This window comes from Ambystoma mexicanum, chromosome 3q (assembly GCF_040938575.1).
Source record: "Ambystoma mexicanum isolate Mex_15411 chromosome 3q, UKY_AmexF1_1, whole genome shotgun sequence".
In the NCBI taxonomy this organism is placed as follows: Eukaryota; Metazoa; Chordata; class Amphibia; order Caudata; family Ambystomatidae; genus Ambystoma; species Ambystoma mexicanum.
The window spans coordinates 596,549,642-596,575,908 of NC_090926.1; the positions used below are offsets into that span (position 1 = coordinate 596,549,642).

The 26,267-nt window shown below is 43.1% G+C and overlaps 1 protein-coding gene across 2 annotated transcripts in view; it reads left to right on the forward strand.

The window, feature by feature from the left end:
- The window catches only part of LOC138582800 (pentraxin fusion protein-like), a 242,263-nt gene that overhangs the window by 83,710 nt on the left and 132,286 nt on the right, over window positions 1-26,267 (forward strand). For both annotated transcript variants that reach the window (XM_069654452.1, XM_069654453.1), the window contains 2 exons: window positions 23,154-23,314; window positions 24,921-24,962. In XM_069654452.1, the coding sequence (XP_069510553.1) occupies window positions 23,154-23,314; window positions 24,921-24,962 (203 nt within the window). The remainder of the gene's footprint in view (window positions 1-23,153; window positions 23,315-24,920; window positions 24,963-26,267) is intronic.

Genomic DNA, 26,267 nt, shown 5'->3' on the forward strand with positions numbered 1-26,267 from the left:
CTGGTGATTTGCAACCATTTGGTATTTGCTCCAACCTGGATTCTTGGCATACAGATCATTGTGAACACTGATGAGTTCTGGCTGAACAGTATGTGTTCATACGGGATAGCATCAAAGGCTTCTATTGATTCGACTTATCAGTTCCACAAATCTCCTTTTCCTTAGATGAGCATCTGCTTTTGGAAAACTGTCAATGTTCAGGTCACCTTTAGGAATCACCAATGCAGGAACATTGACATTCACTATTGTGAAATTCCTCCCCAATCTTTAGGCAGTCTGATGTAGGCTTTTGATCCACAAGCCCAATAACGATCCATGATTACTGAAGTTCCATGCACCATTCCTGGTGCATTGAATATTCGTCCACAGTTCTGATTTTCCCCCATTTTTCTTGTACCATTGTTCCTGAAGCAAAACTTAGAACTTTCTAATGGTACTATCTGCAATGGTCATCCCCTGTCTTCAACCCATGTTAGTAGTTTAGCAGGTATTGGCCATAATGGCTTGCATCCATTCTGTACTATGTCAATAGTAGGTTGGTAACAGCCAATGACTACCCATGCTCTGCAGATCACCACTCTCTTTTCGCATCCGTCTGGTACTGTTCCCCAAATTTGTATTTGTTCTCTGTTTTTCCATCTGCAAGCTTCTTCTGCAGATTGTCTTTTGACATCAAGGTTTCTGTTCACTTCCCATCTAATGTCAGCTCCTTTCACTCCTAGTTTCTCATATCTGATCACATGATTTCTCGTATGGGCTCTGTTTCTTGTCTTTATATGTTGTATGTAGTCATCTTCATCTGGATCTGTCTTTTAAGTTGCCCATTTAAGAGAAGCATCGCTTCCCATAAATTGACCTGTTGTTTTGCAAAGTGCTATGTGCAATAGACAATGAGCTGCTTGGACATCAATTTCAATTGCTATGAAGATCTTTGACTTCCCCATGCTATATGGCAGAAGTGCACATACAAAGCAGTCTTCATCTGATGGTCTTCTTCCAACTTCTTTCATGTGTTGGTACCATATGTTGTTTCCCAAGTGTGCTGTGCTGTCTAGATAATCATTCAGTTCATAATTGTTTTCTTGGGTGCTTCTTTTAATTCTCAAAGTCTTCCTGTAGTTTTCTATAACCACATCTCTAAATACATGAGTATAACTTCTTCTGGCTGGTTGATTTGCAGGAGCATTCGTCCGGGCTATCTGCGTAGAAGAAAGTTCACCAAGTCTTATTTTATCCCTCTGTCTTTGTCTGGCAATGGCTAAGAACAGCCAAATAGATTCTGCTATCATCTCTGCACATCTCTGCACATGATTGTCTTGTGGGACTTGTGCTTGGACTTCTTGTGAGTGGACCAGGTGTGTCTGCATGCATTGTCATTGTGGGCCCAACCTTTGTCAATCCCTTATTTTGCGTGTTTCACCGACCCTGTCTCCGGTGTTCAAAGGTAGTGTTTGAAACAAGTGCTTTGTGTGATGTATTACTAATAACATCCATTTCAATTGCAGGTATCTGTCAATTTTTTCTAGGGACGGGAATGACTATGAATGGCCTGGGTCTTCTTGTAGTTGCCACGTTTACCTTTTCCTTCTGCTCAGACACATATATAGGAACCTTTGCATCATGTGCTCCTATATAAAAAGCAGTTCTAACGGTCAGTGAAAGCAATATTAGTATGAATACAACACATGTGTAAACAATGCAGTGGTAGGTTAGCTTGCAGCATCTGCTTCTAGGGCAATTTGAACGTCTATCCTCTTGAGGCAGCACAAAATTGCTGCTTTGTTTGCCCATCTCGATCATGTGATGCTAAGGAAGGAAAAATATCTTTAGTGGTACTGCATTTTTAGATTGTTTCTGGATACTTGTCGTCTTCTGCAGCATTCGTCCTCGATCAACTAGCTGCTTTCTGGAACCAATTTCTACACCAGTCGCGGTGCAAATGTTCCTTTGTCGAGAAAAAAGAGGATTTCTGCGAGCTGCTATAAATTCTGCTTAATTACCCAGTTCCCAATCAATACCTCGAATCTGCTTCAGACCGGATGACATTGTAGCTTCCCTGTCAGCATGAACAAAGTTTTAAGTTTTATCACTTTCTCAATCTGTTCCTCAGAGTAAAGTTTCTACACAGCTCTGTGATTTCTTTCAGAATAGATTGCTACCTGGATTATGATACCATCCAGGATCACATTCAAATTTGTAGTATTTCTTGGGTCTCTAAGAAATGACACCACATCCGTGTGTCTTCTGAGATGTAGGGAGTCTTCAATTAAATGAAAGAACACAACAATGACCAGTCTATGTGCTGCGTCTGGTGATAGGGGCATTTGTGCTTTCCTCACTGAACTCAGGCAACTTCAAAAACTCTTCAGTGATGATTATGAGCAATCTTGTAACAATCTTTTCGTTGTCAGTATTACCAAGAAAATCTGGAATGCGGCATGTTCTCCCTACCAGTGACAAATACGTACATAATACCAACTCAAAGTACATAAGTATATGCCTAGAAAGGTCATAACTGGCTAACACCATGTGTAACTCCAAACAAAAGCTCTGTATGGATACTGTATCCTTTTCCAATTGCTGTGTCCACGATCAAAGTTTGGCATATCCTTATTTTTACCAAGGCTTAAGTGTGACTCAGTCCAAAGTTAATAAACTTTTCTCACTTTCTTGTTATCAAGGCTTAAAGCATGCCTCAGTCCAAAGTCGATATCCTACTGTGTATGTAGTTTACTCTGCAACTAGGATGCACAGAGTGTTCGAAGGTGTCCTTTTACCCTTTTGTATATAGCTGAAAAAGGGAGTGTCCAATTAAGCCACAGTCCAACTAAAGGTTCTTCAAGCTTTCCACTTGTCAGGTTATGCATCCTTCTTACTCATCATAGATCTTGTCTGACTGTGCTGTGGTTATTCCCTGATGTTTGTAGCTTCTTCGTGGTGGGGTGTACGAAGAGGCGTCTCTCCGGCATAGATCTTTGTGCCGCCCAGGAAGATCCAAGCTCACCTACCCTGCACTTTGACAGCAGATGGCGTGACATCCTCAACAATGGAAGGACCGTGAAAGCTGGGCTCGTCCCACTTTTTCCTTGTGTGATTATGAATCAGGATCTTGTCTCCTGGGTAGATTTTTGGACTTAGAAGTTCGGGAGTTTGGATTGTTGAAGCATCTCCATCTGTGTTCTGTGCTGGCTTACACCCTCACAGAGGCAACTGTCCTGAAATCACAGAAAAACTAGACATTGAACAGTTCAAGTAGTTTTGCAATTCAAGTCCTAACACTTCTGACGTTGGCTGAGCATCACTTCTAACTCAGGATGGAGGCATTAAAGGTGTTCTCATTCTCCTGCCAGTCACAATCTCATGCGGCATGAAATGGTGGTAAGAACCAGGTTGGTGGTTCTCAATGCATACAATGCCAGTGGTTGGCAGTGCAACCACCCTTTTTTCAAAGTAAGCTTCAATTTAGCTATTCTTTCTTTTAACAGGCCATTGAGCTTTTCACAGATACCATTTGCTTGCAGATGATAAGCCGAAGAAAATGTATGTTTTATTCCAAGCAACAAAGTGATCTGCTCGAAAACTGTATTAACCAAGTGAGGTCCATTATCCAATCTCATTACTTCACACACCCCACATCTGGGAAACACTTCCGTACCAGAAACTTGGCTGCACAGGTAGAATCTGGGTGCGTACATGGACCTGCCTCTATCCATCTGGAGAAAGGACATACTACAACTAAAAGGTATCTGTATCCATTACAAAATTGTATCATGTCGACATATCGATATGCAAGTGCTGAAAAGGGCCATTGGGTCTTGGGATGACCCCCCTCACTATGCATAGTTTATGCCCAGCCGTGGATTGCTGGCAAATTATACAATTTACCATAAAAAATGCAACATGTTCCATTAGGTTTGGTACAAACCAATCCTCAGCAATGGTTACAAAAGTATTCTCCCTAGTTGTATGTGCTGGGTAGTTTAGTTGTTCTACCGCTTCCTTTAATAAGGCTATAGGCATTACTGGTTTACCAGTGCTGTCTTGTCGCCACAATGCTTCAGAGGGGTTTAAAGAACACCCTCTTCGCTTCCACAAGTTCTTTTCTTCTTGCATTGCCTCCCTTTGGAGCTCTACTATCTGTGTTTTAGGCATATGATTGTATCCCTCATCTACATTTGATACTACAGTCATTCGTTCATTCACATCACTGGTTAGAACATTCATCATTTCTATATCTGTATTGGCTATGCGCTTGGCTTCAGCGTCTGCTGCTTGATTTCCGCGTGTGATAAAATCTGTCCCTTTGTGTGAGCTGCACATTTAACGACTACTATGCCCACTGGGAGTTGTAGTGCCTTAATAAGCCTGTCCAATAAGGCTGCGTGCTGCACTGGCGTGCCGTCCACTCGGAGGCAGCCCCTCCTTTTCTAGAACGCTAATCCTACGTGTACCATCAACGTCACATAAGCAGAGTCGCTGTACACTGTTACTTCCTAGTCTGCGTGATTCTCGACTGCGAGTGTCAACGCCAATAATTCTGCAGCTTGCGTTGAATAATGTGATGGCAATCGAGTACTCACAAGCACTCTAAATTCTCCAGTTGTCAAATGTTTTACTACCACAGCGCCTGTATATCTTTGCCCGTTATTTTGATTGATTCTTAAAGAACCATCAGTGAAGAAGCAAGTGCATTCTCTTTTACTCTAGGGAGCTCATCACAGCACTCTTCATAGTTTGCACAATCGTGCATAGGTTCTCCTTCTGTGATTGGCACAGATATAATCATAGCTGGATTTACTATTTTACATCAGACTATTGTAATTGCTGGAGTCAATATGCTTACCTCCTAGGCAGAAGCCCTTTGAGTAGTCAACATGCCTTTTGGTTTTTCTAAAAATCGCAAATAATGCATGTTCAACAAATAATGTCATGGAACATCCCATCACTATGTTTGTAGCCTTCTCTATCTTGAACGCAGCGGCTGCTAAACTTTGTTTGCATGGAAAATGACCTATCATTACTAGGTCCAAAACTCCACTGTAATATTTAAGGGGTTTGTACCCCAATGTAGTTCTGTGTGTGAGTATTGCTGTCATAAAAGTATCATCTGTGTGCGAGAATAAACAGAATTCCTTCGCATAATTGGGAATTCCTCAAACGGGAGCTGTCCAAATGGCTTTTTTCAATTCGTCAAACCCTTCTTCCATTGCCTCAGTCCACACGATTTTCTCTTGCGTTGCCTGTGCTTTCTTTAAGGCCTGTAAAAGCAGCCTAATGTACAAACTGTAATCAAAGACCGATGCTCTGACATAATTACATAATCCTAGAAAACTCTGCATTTGTTTTATGGTGTGTGGCTTAGCTGTTTTCAGAATGGCCTCAGATCTTTCAGGAGTAACTTTCTTCCCCTCATGTGAAATCAATTGGCCTATGTACAACACTTCTGGTTGACAATATTGTAACTTTTCCTTGTCAACCTTATATTGTTTGTCAGCAAGTATACTCATTAGCTGAACAGAATCGTGTCTGTACCCTTCCTCTGTGGTGCTGCAAACTAAAATGTTATCTATGTATTGTAGCACAACGCTTTCTAAAGCAATATTGCTGAAGTCCATCTGGAGGACTCTGTTAAAAATTGATGGGGACTCACAGTACCCTTGGGGAAGCCTTGTGCTCTTTAATCACACTTGTCTAAAAGTGAAGGATGTCAAACCTTGTGAGTCTTTATGCAATAGGATTGGGAAAAACACATTTTTCAAGTCAATCACCATGAAATATCATGCATCAACAGGTATATTACATAGAATCGTACACGGGTTAGGAACTAGAGGGAACTCGGCCTCTACAATCTTGTTTGTTGGGCGTAAATCTTGTATTAAACGCCAAAACCCCCTTTTCCTTTTTTCACTGGATAAATGGAAGTATTACATGGTGACTCTGATGTCGCTAAAATACCTTGGTCCATCATAGTGGAAATCATCTTGAAAATTCCCTCATCTGCCTCACGAGACATGGGATATTGTCGCGCTCAAGGTAAAATTGTTCCCGGTTTCAATTTAATCTTTACTTCCCCAACCCCTTTCAGTAAGCTTATGTCATAGGGGCCAGTGGTCCATACTGAACTTGGCACTTTTGTCATATCTTCGTCAAAATATTCAAGACGCTTCTTTGCTAGCATTATTCTCTGCGGGACCTCTCTCTTAATCGCTTTGACCCAATAAGTGATGAACATTTCAAATATCACAAAATCGTCAGATCTGTCATCTCCAAACAAATCTTCATCAGTGACGTCAGTCACTGTGCAGCCAGACTCAATGGCAATTACAGTGCTCCATCATCTACCCTTATCATCAGTTGCATCAAGCAAAGCCATATTTCCTCGGACTATAGCTGCTTCTAAGGCTAAGGGGAACATTCGCCCCTCTTTTTCATCCATAGGTATCTCTGGTCTAAATAAAAACTCATCTGGTATTCTCATTGTTTTGCCTACTAGACCTGGCAGCCATGTTAACAGAATGCGTATTCCATAATGGAACACCTCGGGTTCATGCGGTATTGCTCTAGGCGCTATTTGTCCTGTGTATGCCCTGATCATTTCGCACACGTTTAAATGATGCATTCTTGGTGTTGAGCATACTACGCCATCGTCTGTAAATGAAATTGTCATATTAATTTTTGTCATTAAATCTTGTCCTAATATGTTGACAGGTGTTTGCCTTGAATAAAGGAGTAGCACCTCCATGTCACATTCTCCTATAGAGACTGGTAAATCCTCTGTAAGAGGTTCTCGACTCGTAGCTCCTGTAAAGCCCTGAGTATTCAGCACATTGCCAGATATAAAAAATGTGCCCTCACGTATACACAAGCGTGTTGCACCCATGTCCACTAAGAAGGAGTAAGTTTTGCCGCCTATAACTATGTCTATCATTGGCTCCTCGTGAGGATTCGGCGTAATAGATAGGACTGAACACATCAGGTCTCCCAGTTAGCTGTCCTATTGCAGGTACAGCCTCACTCCATCACTCGTGAATGGATTTCCTCCATCAACAGTGACACCTCCTATTCTACGCGTCATAGGTTGCTCTGTGGTTGTGTTCTGCTGAAGTTGCATAGGAGATTGCTGCGATTGTCCTTGCGGTTGATTACCTGTCACATGCTGTGGTCGCAAGCCTTGCTGCACTCTCGGCGCTTGCTGCTGCACTGTTTGATCTTGCACAACTCCATTTCCACTTTACTGCGAATATGCAGGTGGATTTGGCATTCCTTGTCTTGGAAAATGAGCATTCTGTACCATTCCCTGGCTCCTACACATACATGCTATGTGCCCTGTCATTCCGCACGTCCAACATACAAGTGGTTGTTGTCCCGTCTACCTATTTTGCATGTTTTGATTACCATTTTGCATATTCTGAAACCCTTGTTGGTTATTCTGAAAACTTCCCTGATTATTCTGCCAATACCCTTGATTACCTTGCCAACCTCTCCCTCGATATCCCTTTCCTCGTGGACAATATCCATTATTTGTCTGATCAAACTTTGGTTATTTACTTGCGGCATAGGTACTGCTTGCTACGGGTTTGATCCACCTACGTTAATTAACGTTGCCCCTTCAATGGCATACTTGGATAACTTTTTCTGCACTAACTTTGCTTCTTCACCTTTTCGTGCATCGTCCTTTTTGCGATTCTTATCCTGTAGGAGTCTGCAATAATGTGCAATAGTCAACTGAATTTCTGGCCATGGTTTTGCTTCTATCCCCACTAATTTCTTGAGCTGTGTATGCACCTGCTCTGGCAGCCCTTGGCATAATATATGATAAAATACAGGTATAGACTTCCCTTGAGCCCCACGTGTTTCAAGCGCCCATGCGTCTTGAACATTTTGAATATAAAGCAACGGATCCTCTCCTTCTTTCATTTTTCTTGTCATTAAAGCTCCCATATCGGATGTGTTCAGATATAGCACTCGAAGCGCTTTCCAAATCGGTGCTCTACAGTTATTAAACGGTACTCCATCATGCCCGGTGTTGACTGTAGTCAAACCAGGGTAACCTGCCCATGTCCATACGTCATCGGCTCTTTCACCAAGTATGGCGACTAATAGATCTTCAATGTCCCCTATAGCTAATGTATTCACTCCCGTCATTTTTTCTAACTCATGTATCCATTTTCCAGCACCGGAAGTTTAATTCGGGAGTTTACATTTTAGGTTTTCCCTGTCCATCTGGGGCCATGGTATATACTGTGGCCTGGTCCCTCCTTTTTCTAATAAGGGGAACTGCGATGCTCCAAACTCATTCTCATCTCTCATCATGTGTCTATCTACTGCTGGAGTAATATTTCCACATCGCTGTCTACCTGGCAATGACCTTAGCCTGCTTACATAGGGCGGGGATTCCCCCCTCTGATCATGGGGTTGCCCCTTATGTCGGTATGACTGTGTCAGTGGCTCTGCTGCCTTAGACATAGGTAATTTAAAATCCGACCATCTTACTTCTTTATCCAACAGCGGATGTTCCTCTAGCTCACATATAAAACTTCTAATCTCCCTTGAGTAAGTTTCCCTTTCTTCGTCTGATACTTCTTGTGCCCAACTCGTGCAACTTCTCTCATCATCATCTCTATTTAATGTTAACCTGTCTAAAGACAGCTCCTTCTGTCTCGTACTATTGGAGGCTTCCTACATGTCATACAACTGAGTACTCTCATGACGATAATTTTTTCCCTTCCTTTGTGCTTCTTTCTGGGCTTGCATTTCATGATATACTTTATCGATTGTTTCCCCAATGTTTTGCGAGTAAAAATGTACTTCTAGATTTACTCTAGACGTGCCTGGAAATGGCTCTGACTCAGGAAAGAATTCCTCTTTGTCTTCCCAGTTCTCCCGTGGATTGGGATCTCTTACTTCCCTTTCCAAATACCCAAGATCTCATGCTCTCTGTCTCCTTTTGCGTTCCATGTCATCATCGACTTCTCTGCGCTTTCTCGCCTCTTCTCTTATTCTATCTTCCTCTCTCTTTTTCATGTCCCTTCGTTCATTTGCCCTTCGCTTTTCCTCATCCCTTCGCCTTTGTATTCTTTTCTCACTTATCCTTTCCTGTTCATCATCTTCTATTCTTTTCTCTTTTAGCCTTTCCTTTTCATCGGCTGTTCTTCTTTTATTATAATGCTTACTTTGTGCTTCTGCTCTCTCTTGTTTTTTAGCTTGCTCATCTTGATATAACTGTTCTCGTCTTTGTCTATCTTTTCTTCTCGCTCCTTCATCTCTCAATCGTTCCTCCCTTTCTTTATCTTTTCTATCTTGTTCGTCTTGGTCTCCCCTTTGTCTTACATCTTCGATACATTTACCATCGAGTTTAAGTAAAATCTGACATCCCAACCACTTGTTCTGTAAGAGCGCTATCTCATCAATTTTATCTTTATCTCCCTTTCATCTCTTTATTTCTCTCCTTATCTCTAGAGATGTGCTTGCTTGATCACTTCTTTCCTTATCACGTCTCTCCTTTTCCCTTGGGACTTTGGAGGTGATATCTTTCTCAATGTCTTTCTCTGGGCCTTCGTCACTACTTTGTGTAGGCGACTCATATGACGGATTGCTATATCCCGTCGCTGCTTTAAGTTCTCTTAATGGGTATAACCCTTCGTCTTTCTTAGTCTCGTCTTTTATTTCAGCCGGGCGGGTGGAGCAGAAGGCTCTTCACTCCCCTCTTTGCATCTATTGAGCATCCAATCTAAAGGAGGCTCCTCCTCCTTCTCGTGTTCATACATTTTCCAAAGCTCTAGATTCGCTAGGCGCTTTTCTAACTTTTTTCCTGTGTATACGGCATGCAAATATATCATTATATGCTGTAGAACTGTTCTCGATAATGACCCGCCTTGGGGCCATGGCATAAGAATTTTGTCTGCCGTCCCTTTAACCCATTCTGCACTGTACTGTTTAAGTTTAAGCGCGTGCTTTGGTATCTGTTTGCAAAGATGCACTAATGGCGTAACTTCTTCCATTTCTAACTTTTTATTCTCTTTTTATTATCACTTCACCTATGCTTTAGTTACAGTTTTCAATTTTGCATTTCAATCAACATACACTTATGAGCGAGCACCAATCGTTGCAAGCTCCAATCCAAACCATTTTTTACTTTAATCTTGCTAAAAAACAACCATCAAAGTTTAATCTTAAAACAATCACTTTTCGCGTCTTAACTTCACATTTCTCTATTACTTATAACTTTGCTTTTTTCAATTCTGACGTCACCACACTTTTCAACCACATAAAACAAAACAAACAGACTTGATCGGCCACATATACGTGCACCTTAAAATCCTTTCCATAGGACTCGTCTTACCCTCTAGATTCTTGTTCCGATTGGAACTTAAGCTAATTCCCTTAAGAAAGTCTTTAAACTTATCTCATCTTCTATATGTCCCTCAAAAAGGGGGCTCTGAATTAAAGCGTCGTCTCGCACTCTTTATGTCTAGGCACAGGGCGTATCCTTATAGCGTGGCTACACTTCACAACTATTTTCCTCATATATAACTTGGCAACACTCAAGTCAATATCTTTTCCCCATTTACATGTATTTTACGCTCTTACGCTTGCATTATATTTTATCCTGCCTCCCTCCGTTACTCTCCGTTATTTATTATGCATGCTTCCCTTTTGCCACTCTCTTTGGTCTTATTCACTCACCGTTCGCATGTTATCAACTTCAGGCCCTCGGGATCACTGCGTTCATTACCGCCTCTTCGAGGTGCTCTCTGATCCACTTCCAGTAGATGTGGGAGGGGTTCCTATATGAAAATAGGGGTCCCGTCACACTCTTCTTGCAAGATTTTGTCCTATTCTAAACACGATCTACGGGAAGCTATACATCCTGTCAGCCGAATGGCAAAGGTTGTGCGATATTGCCGAGACCCTAAAGTTACTTATGTCGACGGCTGATGGTATCTTATCTAACTATCAATCTCTGCAACCAAGTGAACTGGAGACTTCCAGCCCTTTAAGATGAGTAGCAATACCCTGGAGATGGATGGGGATGCAGATTTTAATCAAACATCAATAATTCAGACGACGTAAATAGCTTGGCAAAAAGTTTGTCTGTTTTAATGTAAGTAAGTAAAACAGGGAGTACAACGAACATCAGCAATCGCTCGATACTCAACACTCAATCATTTCATAAAAAAGCTGGGTTCATAAATCCTAAATTGGTCATAGCTGACGTACTGACCTGCGTCAGTACCAACATCATCCTACATGGCAAAATTCTAAAACTTCTGGAAGCGGGATTGGCTTAAGTGAATAACTAAGCATAGATGTTATATCTGTATAGAGTAACGAAGAGAAATAATTGGACATTTCACATCAGATGGGGGAACTAAGCCCTCTCTTCAAAATGGCCACTATGAACGTCACTAAATGTACAACGTCCCTTTGGCTACACAAACTATAGGACCCCCAACCATGTGGTCCCCTATAATTGGTTGGCTACTAACCCCCATCAATAACTTTCCACCTACTTGAGCAGCACGGAGACTGAACAACCAGGTGTGGGTGAGCTTGTTTTGATACCAGCTTCGGTGTCCAGTCATTAGTTCGAAAACAAAAGGATCGAATGCAATATATTTGAGGCAAAAGTACTGAAAAAAAGACCAAATGCCTTTTTTTTGGGTTTGGGTATAGGTAAAATTAATGGTTTTTGGGCAAAAAACAGGGGTTTGGGGGGACCCCCTAACCCCCCAAAAAGAAATCAGTCCTTTTTTTCGGTCCTTTTGACTCAAATGTATTGCATTCAATCCTTTTATTTCAGAATCTTTAACCTACAACCACCAGCTTCCCACCAATTAAAATAACCCTCCATCATCACCTCAATGTTTCAGTGTCAATTAGTGTTTGAATTTGGCCTTGAGTCTGTACTATTCTCTGAGATTGTTTAAGGAGTATGGGTTCTGTCTGGCTTCCATGCGCAGGTGTGATCTCCTCATGTGTCCAACTTTCTTCCATTACGTGACTAGACACCACAATTTTAGACTTTTTCTTGTATTTAATTTTATTCCTCAATAGTCCTCTGACGTCTTTTGTTTTGACTTGACCTTCTTGAACAGTAGCTTCTGTTCTTGCGCGTTAATTGTATCTAATGTCACCCAATTCTAGTTCTGATAAGACCTTGGCTCTCTGGCTCATCCAACTCCTTAGCTGAAAAACATTCTGTTTTAATTCAATTGCTTTTGTAACTGTGACACTGAATTGAGGCCTTCCTCGTTGCTCAAGACTACTATATACGTACATTCATTCTTTAGTCAATCCATATGTATTTATGAGGTAGATATGTATATGTTGCTGCTTGCCGCGATCTATTCACTATAAGTATTTGGCTAGCTTCATGATTGCTTTGCAGCTTGCGTTTCATTGCATCTGTACACGTTTAAACTAACTACACATCTTCATTATGCTTATGGCATAGGTCTCTTCATCTTGATCCCAAGATGTCACTTATCCTTGGTACTTCTTCGTTCTTCATAAATCGGCTGCCTCTCAGGTCTGTTCATCTTCTATATGGGGTCGATTCAGTTTCGTATGACGTCACCATTCATCCTGGTCATTCAATTTCTTTGTTTCACCAGGAAACGCATTCAAATGGCCATCATATGGCCTTGAATGTAGGTATGGTTTCCTCAATGGGTACTTCACTTCCCATATTCTCTTAGGTATAGGTATTCTTATGGGTACTGCACAGAGTCGTTGCTCTTTTTCTTGCTTTCTGATTAGTGGAGTATATTTGGTTCATACTTCTCAGGTAATGTAGGCGGGGCAGGTGGAGTGGGGGTACGTTGCTCCTCCTCTACAATCCTTTGGCATGGCTTTTGCCCATATTTCGTGTTTGAGTTCTTTACTCTACACCTTCCACCCAAATTCTAATCAATAATTCTCTTTCCCAATCCTTCAATATAACCAGAGATGCACGTCAAGTTTGCCCTCTATCGCAACGACCTTTTAACGTAGCCCTTGAACCCTCTTTTAGAGTTTCAGATCTAATAAAAACATAATGGATATTTTGTATAGCCAATGTTGAAGTCAAAATGTCTGCTTATGCAGACAATGATCCTCATTATAATTTTGGAGGTAGCCATGGTGCTATTAGCGCCATGGCTTCCTCCAAAATCGGTTCGAGTCCGGGTTCCTTGAATGAGGAATTACCGTGCCAATCCAACCTTGGAGGACCCGGTAATTCCTCATTCAAAATACCCATCTCCATTCCCATTCGCGCCCCCATAGGGCTAGGGCTCAATGGGAATGGGGAGGGAGCTAATAACGGGCCTGTTAATAACGGGCCCGTTATTAGCTCCCTGGTCCTTTAGCGGCTCCTGCTAAGGGACCTCGGAATTTGGCGGTAAGGGGTTAACGGCACCGGCATCCTTACAAGTGCCATTAACCCCTTACCGCTGCACTCGGAATGGGGCCCAATGTCTTACTATACTTATATAATCCTACCTCCTGCATTCCAAATTTAATTTCTACTATAGATGAATTCTCCCTAGTATCCGAATACATACAAAACCTTGACAAATCTGAATTTATCCCACTCACAAATACATGCACTTTAGCTAATACTCCATTATTTGGAATGTCCTGGCAATGTTCTTTTATCAAATATCTTGGACTACATTTTGCAAAAGATGTTCACACTACCATTTCCCTTAATGCCAACCTTATGTTAGATAAAACGAATTCTATGATTTCTAAATGGTCGCCACTATTTTTATCGTGGTGGGGTCATCTGAATTAGATAAAAATGATGCTCAGTCCTACAATTTTTTTTTTTGTGAATGATGCCTGTGTATATTCCTATACATTATTTCATAAAACCTGATACTATGCTTTCTAACTTTTTATGGACTCAAAAAACACCAACAATCGCTATTAATAAAATGAAACTCCCTAAATATGCTGGAGGTGTAACATTTCCTGACTTCTTATTATATCATAAAGCCTTTATTCTTAAACCAATTACCTTGTTCCTTTTTTACGAGAATCAATTACTAAATACTTCCACGTGTATTAATATTGAGGCTAATGTAATTGCTCCACTTACTCTTTCTCACTTTCGTCTAACCCCTTCTTGGCCAAATATCACTTTGTACCCCTCCTTACATTATCTAAAATCTATTTGGGGAAAACTTCCATCTAGCTCCTTTTCTCAAAGTGATCTAGGAGAGATTTCCTTCTGGTTTAATACATCTTTACCTAATAATTAAAATGTTAATATTTTTAAAAGATGGTACTCTTGCAGCATTAAACAAAATTCAATATTTATTCCATAATTTTGAAGAAATCCCTTTTGCTCAATTATCCCATCAATTCAACGTTCTTGACTCTGATGTATTTTTTCATCGGTCTCTTATAAACTCCTTATCCGAATCTTTATCTACCTTAACTCATCTTTCATTGTGCCTTGATTCATTATTATCATTGTATTGATGGTTAATATTTTATTCACCTCAAGCAGTTATTTGCAAAATGTTAACTACTATTCTTGTTATGCTTGTATTTATGTACCAATAAGATTAATACAAATTAATAACCACAAAAAAGAGCCAATCCCACTAGAAACCATCCTTGCCATGATGCGAACGGGAGCCAGGGAAGAAGCACAGGACTCACAAATCGAGATGGGCAAAGATCCCAAGGTGGAATCGATATACTATATAGTTCAGCTCCCAAGAAAGAGACAGTGACCAATTTTTAATGCCAATGATATGCCATCGGAGGGAAATGCAAAAGATGTTGTCAACCATTTCCACATGAAGGCACAAGTCTGGCTTTGGATCTGAGATGCAGCAACGGTGACAAAGAAAATCACCTTGGGTGACAGTTTAATTCAGTGCCAGCAAGATGTGAGGAGCATGTCAAAAGAGAAGCACTGGGTCAAACTTACAATAGGAGGATGAGAACTCCTTAACCTTCAGCAAATGTCGGTAACTTGGAAGAGTATGTCTACATAATGACAGACTTGGTCAGTTCTTTAGGGAGTGATATTGACATAGGTGATCATATGGCCAGCTTTATGATTATACAGGGGCCACAATGAACATCATATGCATCTCACAATTCAAGAAAATGGTCATCAAGCCCAAACTAACACATTCGGAATAACAAGTCTTTCAACAGCAAAGGGTCCAGTTATCAATCATGGGAAATTTCAAATGCCACTTAAATGCAAGGAGAAGATAATTTACACAGATGCACATATCCTTCAATGAGAAGTACCACAAAGTACCACGGAGCAACTTGCTAGGATGCTCCCCGGCTCTTGCCATGAACATTGCAGCCGTAACGCTTGCCATGAAGCACATACACCCGGTCATGGCAAAATTCCCACTGCTATTTCAAGGGCTTCGATGTTTAAAAAGCGATCCAGTCACACTGCACATCAATGAAGTGGTGCTACATGTATCTCTGCATCTCCATCGAATGCCCATACATCTTCAACCTCAGATGGAACGAGTAATCAACAATCTCCTACAAAATGACTTTTATATGTGCTCTTACCGAAATAAAAAATAAGGAAAACTCTTCTTACAAAATCTTTTATCTAAACAAATACCACATTTTTTTAATTTGGAGGGGTTCTCCCCTATCCCCCATTTGCCTTAGTTTATAATCCCACCTCAATCCCCTCCCCACCCGTTTTAACCCCTTACCTCACCCCCAATATATATTTTAAAACATTTGGTATTTTTTTTCAGAAAAAATGTTTAGGTGAAAATGTTGTTTGTTATTTTTAATTCGGTAAAATCATTGCATCCCAAAATGACATCATTGAACCGGCTTCAGGTCGAACACCTTGGGTGCCACATATAGTGGCAGAACCAAAGAGGACCTCCATGGAAGACATCTGACTGTGCATCGACTTGAAGAAAGCTAACAAAGCCATACAGAGGGAGTGACATTCTGGAATGCGCTTTCAAAAATGGCTTCCAAAATGTGCAATTTACTCTCCAAACCCACAGAAATATGACATAAAAAGCATTAGGTTTTATATACTAGTGGTGGTACAGTATTCCTATTCTGAACAGCTGATGAGGGAGAGCTTAACATGCCTGATTCAATATGGTAGAAAAAAACACTGACCCGTGTTTGGGCCCATCTAACTGGTTAGCACAGAGTCTCGCTGCTCTGCCACAGTTCTTACAGCAGTTTCGCTCCAAGGCTATATATACTGCCCAGCAGTGCTGGTCATTGGGCCGGCTCTCGGCGGATCCGAGATCCGGCACCAGATATGGAGCCGGATCTCGGGATCCGGCCAGAGTCAGCCGCCCAAGACCATGAACCGCTGGAAAACTTTAAAAAATAAAAAAACGCCCGCGATGGCAGCATTGCCTTTTACCGCAGCTTTGACACTGGTGTGTAATGCACAATGCTCGCTACATGTACAACTGTAGTGAGCATTGTGCATTAAACACTAGTGCCAAAGCCCGTGGTAAGAGGCAAAGATGCCGTCGCGGGCGTTTTTTTTTTTTTTAACGTATTCCAGCATTGTTGGATGTTCACTACAAGCCCCGCCCCCTCTAGACCACGCCCCCCCCCAGGCACTCCTCCCCCATCCCGGCCCTTGTGTTGTGGGATCCCCTACCACATTTTTTCCATTTCCACCACTGCTGCCCAGGCTTTTCAGCGGGCACTATAGACACAAACAAACGCAGGGCACAGAGAGAGCAGCCCGTCAGCGTGTCCCTCTGCCCCCGATCCACCCGTGTCCTTATGTGGGCCAGCCCCATACCAATTCTGGTAGGGGCCAGGCTCTTACTAATAATGGGACTCCGTAATATTAGAGATGGCTTTTGGAATAGTGTCTGATGTGGAAGAAACACACTGTGGGCAGCTGGATGGAACGCTGACATCACATCCATTAAATGTTCATTTGACGCTGGAATATGTTGTTTGGGAGATGAAAAAGAGGACGGGGAAACACGGGTGCAGGCCTTGGGTGCAAAGCAGTGTGGAGAAGCGACATTCGTCAGAGGCTATAAGCTGTGTATTGGCTGTGACTGTTTGTGTAGTTTGAATCTGGCTGAATGCTTAAATCTGACACTGCACTGGAAAACCTCACAATACCAGCATGACACAATACTATCTTCTACGGCCTGGTTCATTACAATCATTCACGAAAACAGTAGAACCTGAATTACCGAAGGAATGAAAGCATCAGGCACAGGAGGGATCCCGACGCCCTGTGATGTGTGCATGGCTGCGGAAGATCCCTGTCGCGGATCCCTTTCTAAAGTCAAGAAGCCAACCCAAAAAAAGTCCAAATGTAAAAATGGGGCAAAGGGGCAAATAAATACTTGTTCATTTGACATGTATCCCTAATGGAGAATCTGGTGTAGGCGGGGCGCTCTCTGCACGTGCACGGCCTCACCCTCTGTGCGTGCCTCCCACCTGAGGCAGTGTACGCATGTGCGCTTAAATCTGCGCAGAAGGCGGCGCATGAGTCGCTACTGGGTGTGCAGGTGAAGAGGCAAGGTGACGCAGCTCGGGCCACGCCTATGTGTATAGGGAGTGGTGGGGGGGATCGCGCACCTGTTGGGTAATCTATGGACTCTCTCCCAACTGTCGCAGCCTTTTACATCCACTCTCCTGTCATTACGACCCCCATTCATACACTGCACTGTCTCCCTCAGATAAAAGCAAAACAATTTGGGACGCCACCAGGAGTCCAGTTTTGCAGCAGACCCCGCGCCACTCTACACAAATAACACGCAAAGTAGTTCACTATTTGCACCCGTTTTCTTTCAGAAGGTGACGGGGAGGGTGGCAGGCAGATTTATAATGAACACGTTTGATCTTGCGCGTACCTGTGTCTGGTAATGCTGGCAGCTCAGAAGAGTATGTCAGAAATGTTTGTTACCTGGGATATGGAAAACGTGTTCTCTCCAGTGTGATCCACGAATGAAGTCCACTGGGGTAGAGCGGGCCTGGGCCTGCCTTTAACTGTTGGTCATAGAAGCCTTGGAGCCAATGGCCTTTCTGCAGTCCCTGGCGGTTCCACCATGAGTACTTTATTTGCTAGGACATGTGGATAGACTGGCCTTTCTCTACCATTTATAAAGCTGGAGTTTAGAGTAAACATTATTACTGGCGGGTGCACCCCTCTAGCGCCCTGCCAGCCTCTAGACTGCCATTGGGCTACATAGAGTGCGTGGAGCTACGAGCTCCATGCAAACTGCCACGGGTTTTCCCCCCCAGTGCCAAGGCCTTTTTTGGTGATTTCAGTATTTCACCATGCAAAGCCTTCTAACATTTTCTCCTTCATTAACCCCTTAAGTGCCAAGGACGAGATAGCTCGTCCTTGGCACTTAAAGGGTTAACAGAGGGAAAAGCTGCGTGAAAGGGGACGCGCCCCCCTGCAGCAGGCCTGTCTATCAGTCTCAGCAAACAAAGAGGGGTCCCCATTGGGATACCTAAAAAATCCACCTTGGTTTCTATGTCTTGTGAAGGGTTAATGTAAGGAGTCAGGGCGCAGCCCATCTCCTGTTAGCAGTGGTTTTATTTTTCCAGGTGGAGATCCGATCCCCTTCCTGTCCAGCTGGCCTGGGTGGTGCCCTTGCCTTGAACAGGACACGCAATCAGGGGCTACAGGTTGATACTTCTGACTAGATAACCTTCAAAGAGGCAGATGCTGACTAGCACATGCTCAGTCATTTTTTTAAGAAAGGAGGTTGTAGACAATTGTGTCACAGATCGACTTTATAACCTTGGTATTTTGGCCCCAGCACCACTGCAGTTCGCCTCTACCTTTGATGCATACAGTTGGTATGAACACATTTCTATGTGTGAATTGCAGGTACTCCAGAGTGTTAGGGACATTATTCTCAAGGGAGTAAAGAATCAGAGAAAGTGCCAATCCCCAATTGATGGTCCAATCTGTACCTTCAAAAGGGTTTGGAGGGGGAATTTCCAGACTCTACGAAGGTGGATTCAAATGTTCCCTGCTTTGCAAAACACACCTCGGCGGCAACTGAGGAAGCCGCTCCTTCAGACTGTGTCAATCATGGTGTCGAGGCCACCTAAAAAGGTCTCATACTGCTTCTAACATGGCCTTAGTGACTTCCATTTTCTCGGCGCAGATTGTTCATAGGTTTTCATGTCTTCATCATGTTCTTGAAAAAGAGGCTGTTTGTCCTGACATCTTTGGCATCATTGAAAAGGAGACTTTACTGTCTTCGGATATCTGCTTTCACTCAATATGAGCCATTGCCATGGACAATATTTGTGGGGTGTCTACCTGAAGTTTACTTCAGCCTCTGACCCTGGGTGGGGGAGGGTTCTCTGAAAGCCACCCTGTTGAGACCCCTTTCCCCAGGCAAGAAGTTGTTTGGAACTAAGATTAGTGAATTCCGTAATCAAGACAATCAGAATACATTCTCCTTGCCCAACAAGCTCAAGGCACTGATCTGAAGCAAACAAAGGTATAGATACCAGCTCCTCTTCAACCACTAGAGGTGCCCATAGAGGTAGATTATGTGGCCCTGGCACCTTTTGGCCTATCAAGGGAAAAGGCATCACCCACAAACCACCCCTCCATCCTTTTGTCCTCAAATCAGCCCTGAAAACATTCTGCAGAGTGCTGTCTCCCCTCGTGAGGATCTTTCAGAATCAAGGGGTACCGGATCACCGATACCTGGGCGACTGGTTGATTGATGCTTCTTCACATCCTCAGGTAATGGTGGAAGCCAGTTTCAGGCAGCTCTTTATCTTTCATAAATCTTTGCTAGTATCATATCATCATCATCATCGAGAGTTCATTGGGAGCCTGTCTGATATATCCAATGTCGGGGTACTCCTTTCCTGGCCCAGGGGCACTCAATGTTGAATCTAGAGGGTCATCTGTCCTTGGCAGGAATGTTGCAACAGCTTGCCTCTGTCTTAGGATCCAGGGGGACATGGAGGACATGGCATCTGTAGTTCCCATAGCAGGTTATACCATAAGCCACTGGTGAATCATCTGCAATCCCACTTTATCTTGCATCCCTGGATTACTCCCTGAGGGGGCTGATTACTCCTCAGATCCAGCAGTAAGGGAATTGTGGTTGTCAGATACACCTCTTTTAGTGGGGAATCCATTGCCACCTCACCTCCTTGTAATTTAATCCACAGATGCCAGTCAGGAATCCTCAAATTGGTGGAAGCTGTTGGCAATTTGCAAACTGCTGATGGCCTTTTCTGTGCTCCTCAAAGGGAAGGCTGCCCTTTAAACACACCAATAACATGGTTGCAAAAGTACAGAGTAACAGCCAGAGGGCAAGTTCATGCTCCCTCCCGTGGGTGATGAACAGGTTGTTGGGCTGGGAGGTGATGAATGCTCTGTTTCTCCATGCTTTGTATATTTGAGAAGTGGAGCCTTTGTGGGCAGATTCTCTGAGCAGAAGATGTCCTCCCATCTGTAGAACCCTCCCTCTGCTTCCCAAAATTCAAGATGTTTGCTACAGGTTCGGGTTTCCCAGTCCCAACCTGTTTCCCTCGAGGTTAAACACCCTCCCTCTGTTTCTTTCTCAGACAAGGAACACATTGACTTTGGGCACGATTCTTAGATTTCCATGGCCGCTGCCTCACCTCTTTGCATTTCCTCCATTTCCCTTCCTAGTCAGAGCCCTCCTTTGCATCAAGAAGTAACAGTCCCGATACTGGTGGTCCTGGCAGTCATGATTTCTGTTACTCATCCAGTTGTTCTTGAACCATCATTCCCGCTTTGTCTTTCTCTCTATTGTTAGATGGTTGTGTCAGCCTCCCTAACACTGAGTCGATTACTGTTAATCAGTTGGCTATTTTACTCCGAAAGGTGGTGAAAGGGGGTTTATCTTCTGGTATGGCTAGTGCATACATTCCCATACGTTCCCATAGAATCTAGCAACTTATTCTCACAACTTGAGGTCATTCTGTTCTCCATGTACAAGAATGAACTTTGATCTTTTATCCAGTGATCCTGTTAGAGTTCTGGAATTCCTACAAGATGATTTCAGTTGGGGCTTGCAGTTTCTTTTCTAGTTTGTCATGTTCTTCTCGTTGCCTTTTGTTCCTATTGAGGTTCTTGCTTCTTGTCTCCTTATTATGAGGTTAAAAGTATCAAGGTCTAAGTTTTGATCTCCTATTATGACCAGAGATATTTTCCCCTGGCCCTCAAGGCAATGAAGCATCCTACCTTAGAACAACTGAGATCTATTGGGATTGGGAATTGGGATGGCTATCTTATCCTTTAAAAGTCTATTCTATTTTGTTATGACTTCTGCAGGAAGACTAGGTGGCTTGAGTGTTCTGCTTTGCACTCCTGCCTATCTCCATGTTGTGCCTGAGGGATGGGTACTTCACCATCCCCCTGTTTTATGCTAATGCTATGCGCGACCTTCACCTGCATGAGCATGTTATGTTTTCTTCCTTAGTGATTTAGAGGGAAGCTCTTTCAGAGCTTCGTCCTCACCCATTGGATGGTGGAAAGGCAGGAAAAATCCAACTTATTTGTACTTCTCTGCATAGTAAATTTAACTACCTTTGTGCGTGGACCGCAGGTAGAAATCCTTGCACATCCACCCAAAGTTGCAGGGTTAGGCCAGCTGTTTCCGTGGTGTTTCTTCATCCTCCTGTTGCTCTTCATATTGGTATCCATGGTTGCTGCTCCAGGCTTGTTTCCGCCTCATGAGCCACCCCAAAGCGAGTAGAATTGGGTGATACCTTTTGATCAACTAAGGCGTCTGTCGGAATACATTTACATGTGACTACATATTGTTTGTTGGTTTACCCTCACCCTCTTTTGGATCTGCTGTTTTGTCATGCGACTGATCTATACATTTACTTAGTTTGGATTAAATCCTTACTCTCTATGCATTGCCTGGTTGTTGTTGGGTGAAACTTTCAACCAGGATGCTGGCAAGATCTATTGCACTGCTTGATAATTGCACTTGGAGTGGGGACTAGGACAAGGAAAAGGGACAAAGAAGAATTCCTAGATAATCTACCAGTATTCATTATAACGTTGGGTCACTCTCTTGCTCGTCCCAGTCCTACACACATACCCTCCCTTCCTGGAAGCGATATTGTCTATCAGTATACTTCTGGCATAAATACAGGTGGCTCTGTGTTAGTGATCTCTGTTTATAAGCCTCCCTTTGAGTCTAGGAAGGTTTATAATGGGGTGCTTGTCTGTTAGGACTGAATGACTCATTGAGTGAAACATTGGGCCTCATTACGACCCAGGCGTTAACCATGGCGCTGTTAGCGCCATAGTTGAGGCCGGTACCTTACCGATTCCGCCATGGTGAATGGCGGAATTACCGCCCCATTCCAAGGTTGGCGGGGTGGTAATTCCCCGTTCACCATTGGCCCTTCCCCATTCCCATTTTTGCCCCCATAGGGCTCAATGGAAATGGGGAAGGCGGTAATTACGGTACTGCAAATTGCGGTACCATAATTACCTCCAAGGTCCCTTTGCGGGTCCTGTCCTTAACGGCTGGTAAAGCCAGCCGTTAAGGGAGGACCCGCTAAGGGACCTCAGAATTGGGCAGTAAGGGATTACCGGCACCAGTGCCCTTACCGGTACCGGTAATCTCTTACCGCCCGGGTCGTGATGAGGCCCATTATGTGTGTAAGAACCTGAGGATCAGCGGTAAGGGACCAGGGGATTGCCAGTAAGTGATTAATGCATTTCATGATATTGGTCTAAGTCCAGGGTGGAATGGATTCTGACCCCATCCACATACGTTTGGAAATGAAGTTGGCACAGATTGATAACCTGGGCTAGGGGTGCATGTACTGTTAAGCAGTAAGAGAGATGGTGTACACCTGTTGCGTGCCTCCGTTTACCCCCTCATGCTGGATGTGTACACGCATATGAAGATTTGTTGGCAGCCGTTCATGAGATAGACCCATTGCAGGCCACTTCCAGAAACAGCCATTCATTGCCACAATCATCACAAACATATATGTCTCTTTGGAGCAGAATAAAGTTGGGACATTTCACCACAAGCGCTTTTTAGACGATTTTGCAGGTTTCCAGGCTGCCCTTCTGCACGCCACTGCTGTTGCAACAGCTCTACTACTAGCAGCTCTATTGTTCATGATGCTCCTTCCTCAAACTTTTGCTGAAACCTTCCCTCTTGCACCCTTAGATGCGGTACAATCGCCACCTTGGGCCGGGGGGAGACAAAGGCCCTGAACTGCACAGGGATGCAGGGACGCTACGTGACAGTCACTATTCCAGACAAGGCGGCGTACCTCACCATCTGCCAGGTGCAAGTCTTTGCAGTACCAGGGCCAGAAAATGCTACTGGTGAGTGTCCTTTGCCTCTCAACTCTGAGGATATCAGACTGGAAGGGTAAGCAGGACAATTCTGTTCCAGATTCCTTTTGCATTGGGAGCTCAAGGAGAAAGCAGGGGCACTGATTACCACTGCACCATGAATATAGAGATCAGAGGGCACCAGGAATTAATTCACTAGGGGCACAAGGGTTACATAGGTCTTTGGCGGCCAGGAGGATAGAGAACAAAAGCAAGGAATCTAACAACTGCAATGACAACCACAGCCAGGAACAAGGGCAATAAGAAGGGTCCCAGGCAGAGTCAGCAAACTATGGTGGAGAGACCAGAGCAGGAACCAGAACTTACATCCTGCCTAATGGCCTAGTGCCCTAGGCAGGAAATAGGTATCTAAGAACTGCTGCACAGGGGCTTCTAACAGTGGTTCCATGTGTTAATATCCCTGCAAAAATATTGCGATACAAAAATATCATATTCGATCCATGGAACCTGCGGGGGACACCCCTGCAACCCCTGAATTATTTTAAAATGTGCGGGGTACACCCCCGCAACCCCTGCCCCCACAAATTATCCCCTCTGAAAATATCGCCTATGGCGAGACAAACGGCCATATGTACGGCGATACTTTTGGTGGGGATATTTTGTAGGGATACCCTGACAGTTCATTGAGTCACAAACCTGAGGTTTGAGTGAGTCCTAGTTCTAAATCTTCAATTATGTAATTCACACCTGTTGGCCAAAGGTAGGAATCCTGCCTGGTCCACTCATGCTGTCTTCCTATACATTCTATACAACCTGTATTGTCAAATAGGGTTAACAGGTACATCTATTATCTGTTTGTACAGCTGAAATACCATCAAGGGCGTGAGCTCTGAAAATATGCTTTTATGCTGTGGTACCCCCTGAAAGAGACAGCAGTAGCTGCAAAGGGTACATTGCAGGAAGAAATGTGGTCCACCACCATACCCTGCCCCTCGAAACACCGCTAGAAACAGGAGCAGCAGGCATCATTGTGGACGGGGCTTTACAGCTGCACGAGGGAGCCTGCCAAAGGACTACAGGCATATATAGTGAGCACCAGATGAGAGTGGAGTTACCAAGCTGCTGGAACTGGAAATCATAAGTGGTTTTCTTAAAGATTCTTGTAGGTCAATTATATATGGTGCTTTTGCAGCCCTTTAGATGTATTCCTTAGAAGCACTATAAGAATATCTACTATTACTACCCGATCTAATGGTTCTCAATGTGTCGACCTCAGAAGGATGAAGGACTGAGTCGGCCCAGGCAGGATTCGAACAAAGTGCAAGGGCCCCACGCTAAGGAGTGAGCGCTTAACCTCTGATATATCCACCTAGAATTGTCTGCAAACCTTTGCTTGTCAGGGCAATGTGACGGCACTAACTAGGCCCCTTCATCAAACATCATCTATTCTCTCAGCTTCCATGCCACCCTGATCCACATGGTTTGCACTTAAGCAGTATCTACACACAGGTTTGGTTGAAGCACAGACTGCCCTTCATCTACTGATCTACTGGAAATGCTGATCTGAATGGTAGTGACTTCACCTTTTGTCTCTCTCGCTCTTTCTCTCTGTCTCTCTGTCTCTTCTTTCCAATAGGTGTCCAGACTCTGGCTGAAGACAGCAAGGAAGCAGAATCAAGTAAGTGGCACTGAATAGTGTTGGGAGTGTTGTAGAGAAGCGCAGTTCCAAATGTTTAGATCTCAAGTAGCAAAGGAAGCATGGGAATCATGCATAAGACAAACATAAAAGTACATAAAGCTGATGCATCGCAAGTTCCACTCCTCACAACGCCAGTAGTGAAGGATGACATGCATCAATATGGGCCGGCACGCAAATGTATATATACTCACAGGTCTACATTCTGTTGCTGTACTTTTACTACTACAGACAATCAGCTATCCAAAGAGAAATACAAGAGACATAAATGAAATCCATCCCCACATATTAAACAATATGATACAACAAAAATGGACTCCAGTATTTGGCAACCAAACATCTGATCGGTACAACATCTATAGCATTACAACATTGTGAATAATGAACCTTATCCGAACAGAATACTGGAAAAATGGATAATGCAAATCTGTGCTTATCCAACAATTGAAATGAGTAAAATCAACAGATGATGTCAAAAATTCAGCACAATAATCCATAAATCCATTACACAAGTACATCAATGAAATAGGAAAGGTGTAAAATAAATGTCCAACAGTCCACTGATCATACATCTAAATGACAACGGATCAATGAGTATGTGATTAAAAACTCTGAAATCTGTATATCAAACATGTAACACCATAAATGAGCAATAGTAATCCATGTTCGGCATATGTGACCCTGTGCACCAGCAGGCACATGGGAATGGTGAGCATACAGAACTGTGCTATGAACACAGACATCCAGAAACTGAACATGTTAATGGGTGCATCTGAACATCTTAAAATTCATTAATTCTACATGTGAATCGTTCACGCCAGCATTTGAATTCACACTCAACTCCAACACATGAACCACCTAATCCATTTTGGAAATCCACAGGCAAATTTACCATGTGAATTACTACACACATGTGAATCCACAGTCAAACCTAACATGGGAATCCATACATCTTTCATGTTGGAATCTATGATTTGAAAATGTGAATAGCTAAATTTATAATTTAATTCGGTGAACCCAACATGTGAATTTAATGACAAATCTAACATACAAATCCACAAATCTAGCTAAATTCAACAGGTGAATACATAAATCTAATATGGAATACAACAAACACATAAACCCATGAATTGGACATGTGAAGGCGTGCATTGGAGTGCACTAGCACACGTAGATCTTTCCCTTCCATGCTTGTGCACGTTAAAGCAACCTCTTACTTAAACACCTTTAGGACACATAACACATTGGGGCTGATTATTTACAAAGCAGTTACTATGAGTAACTGTG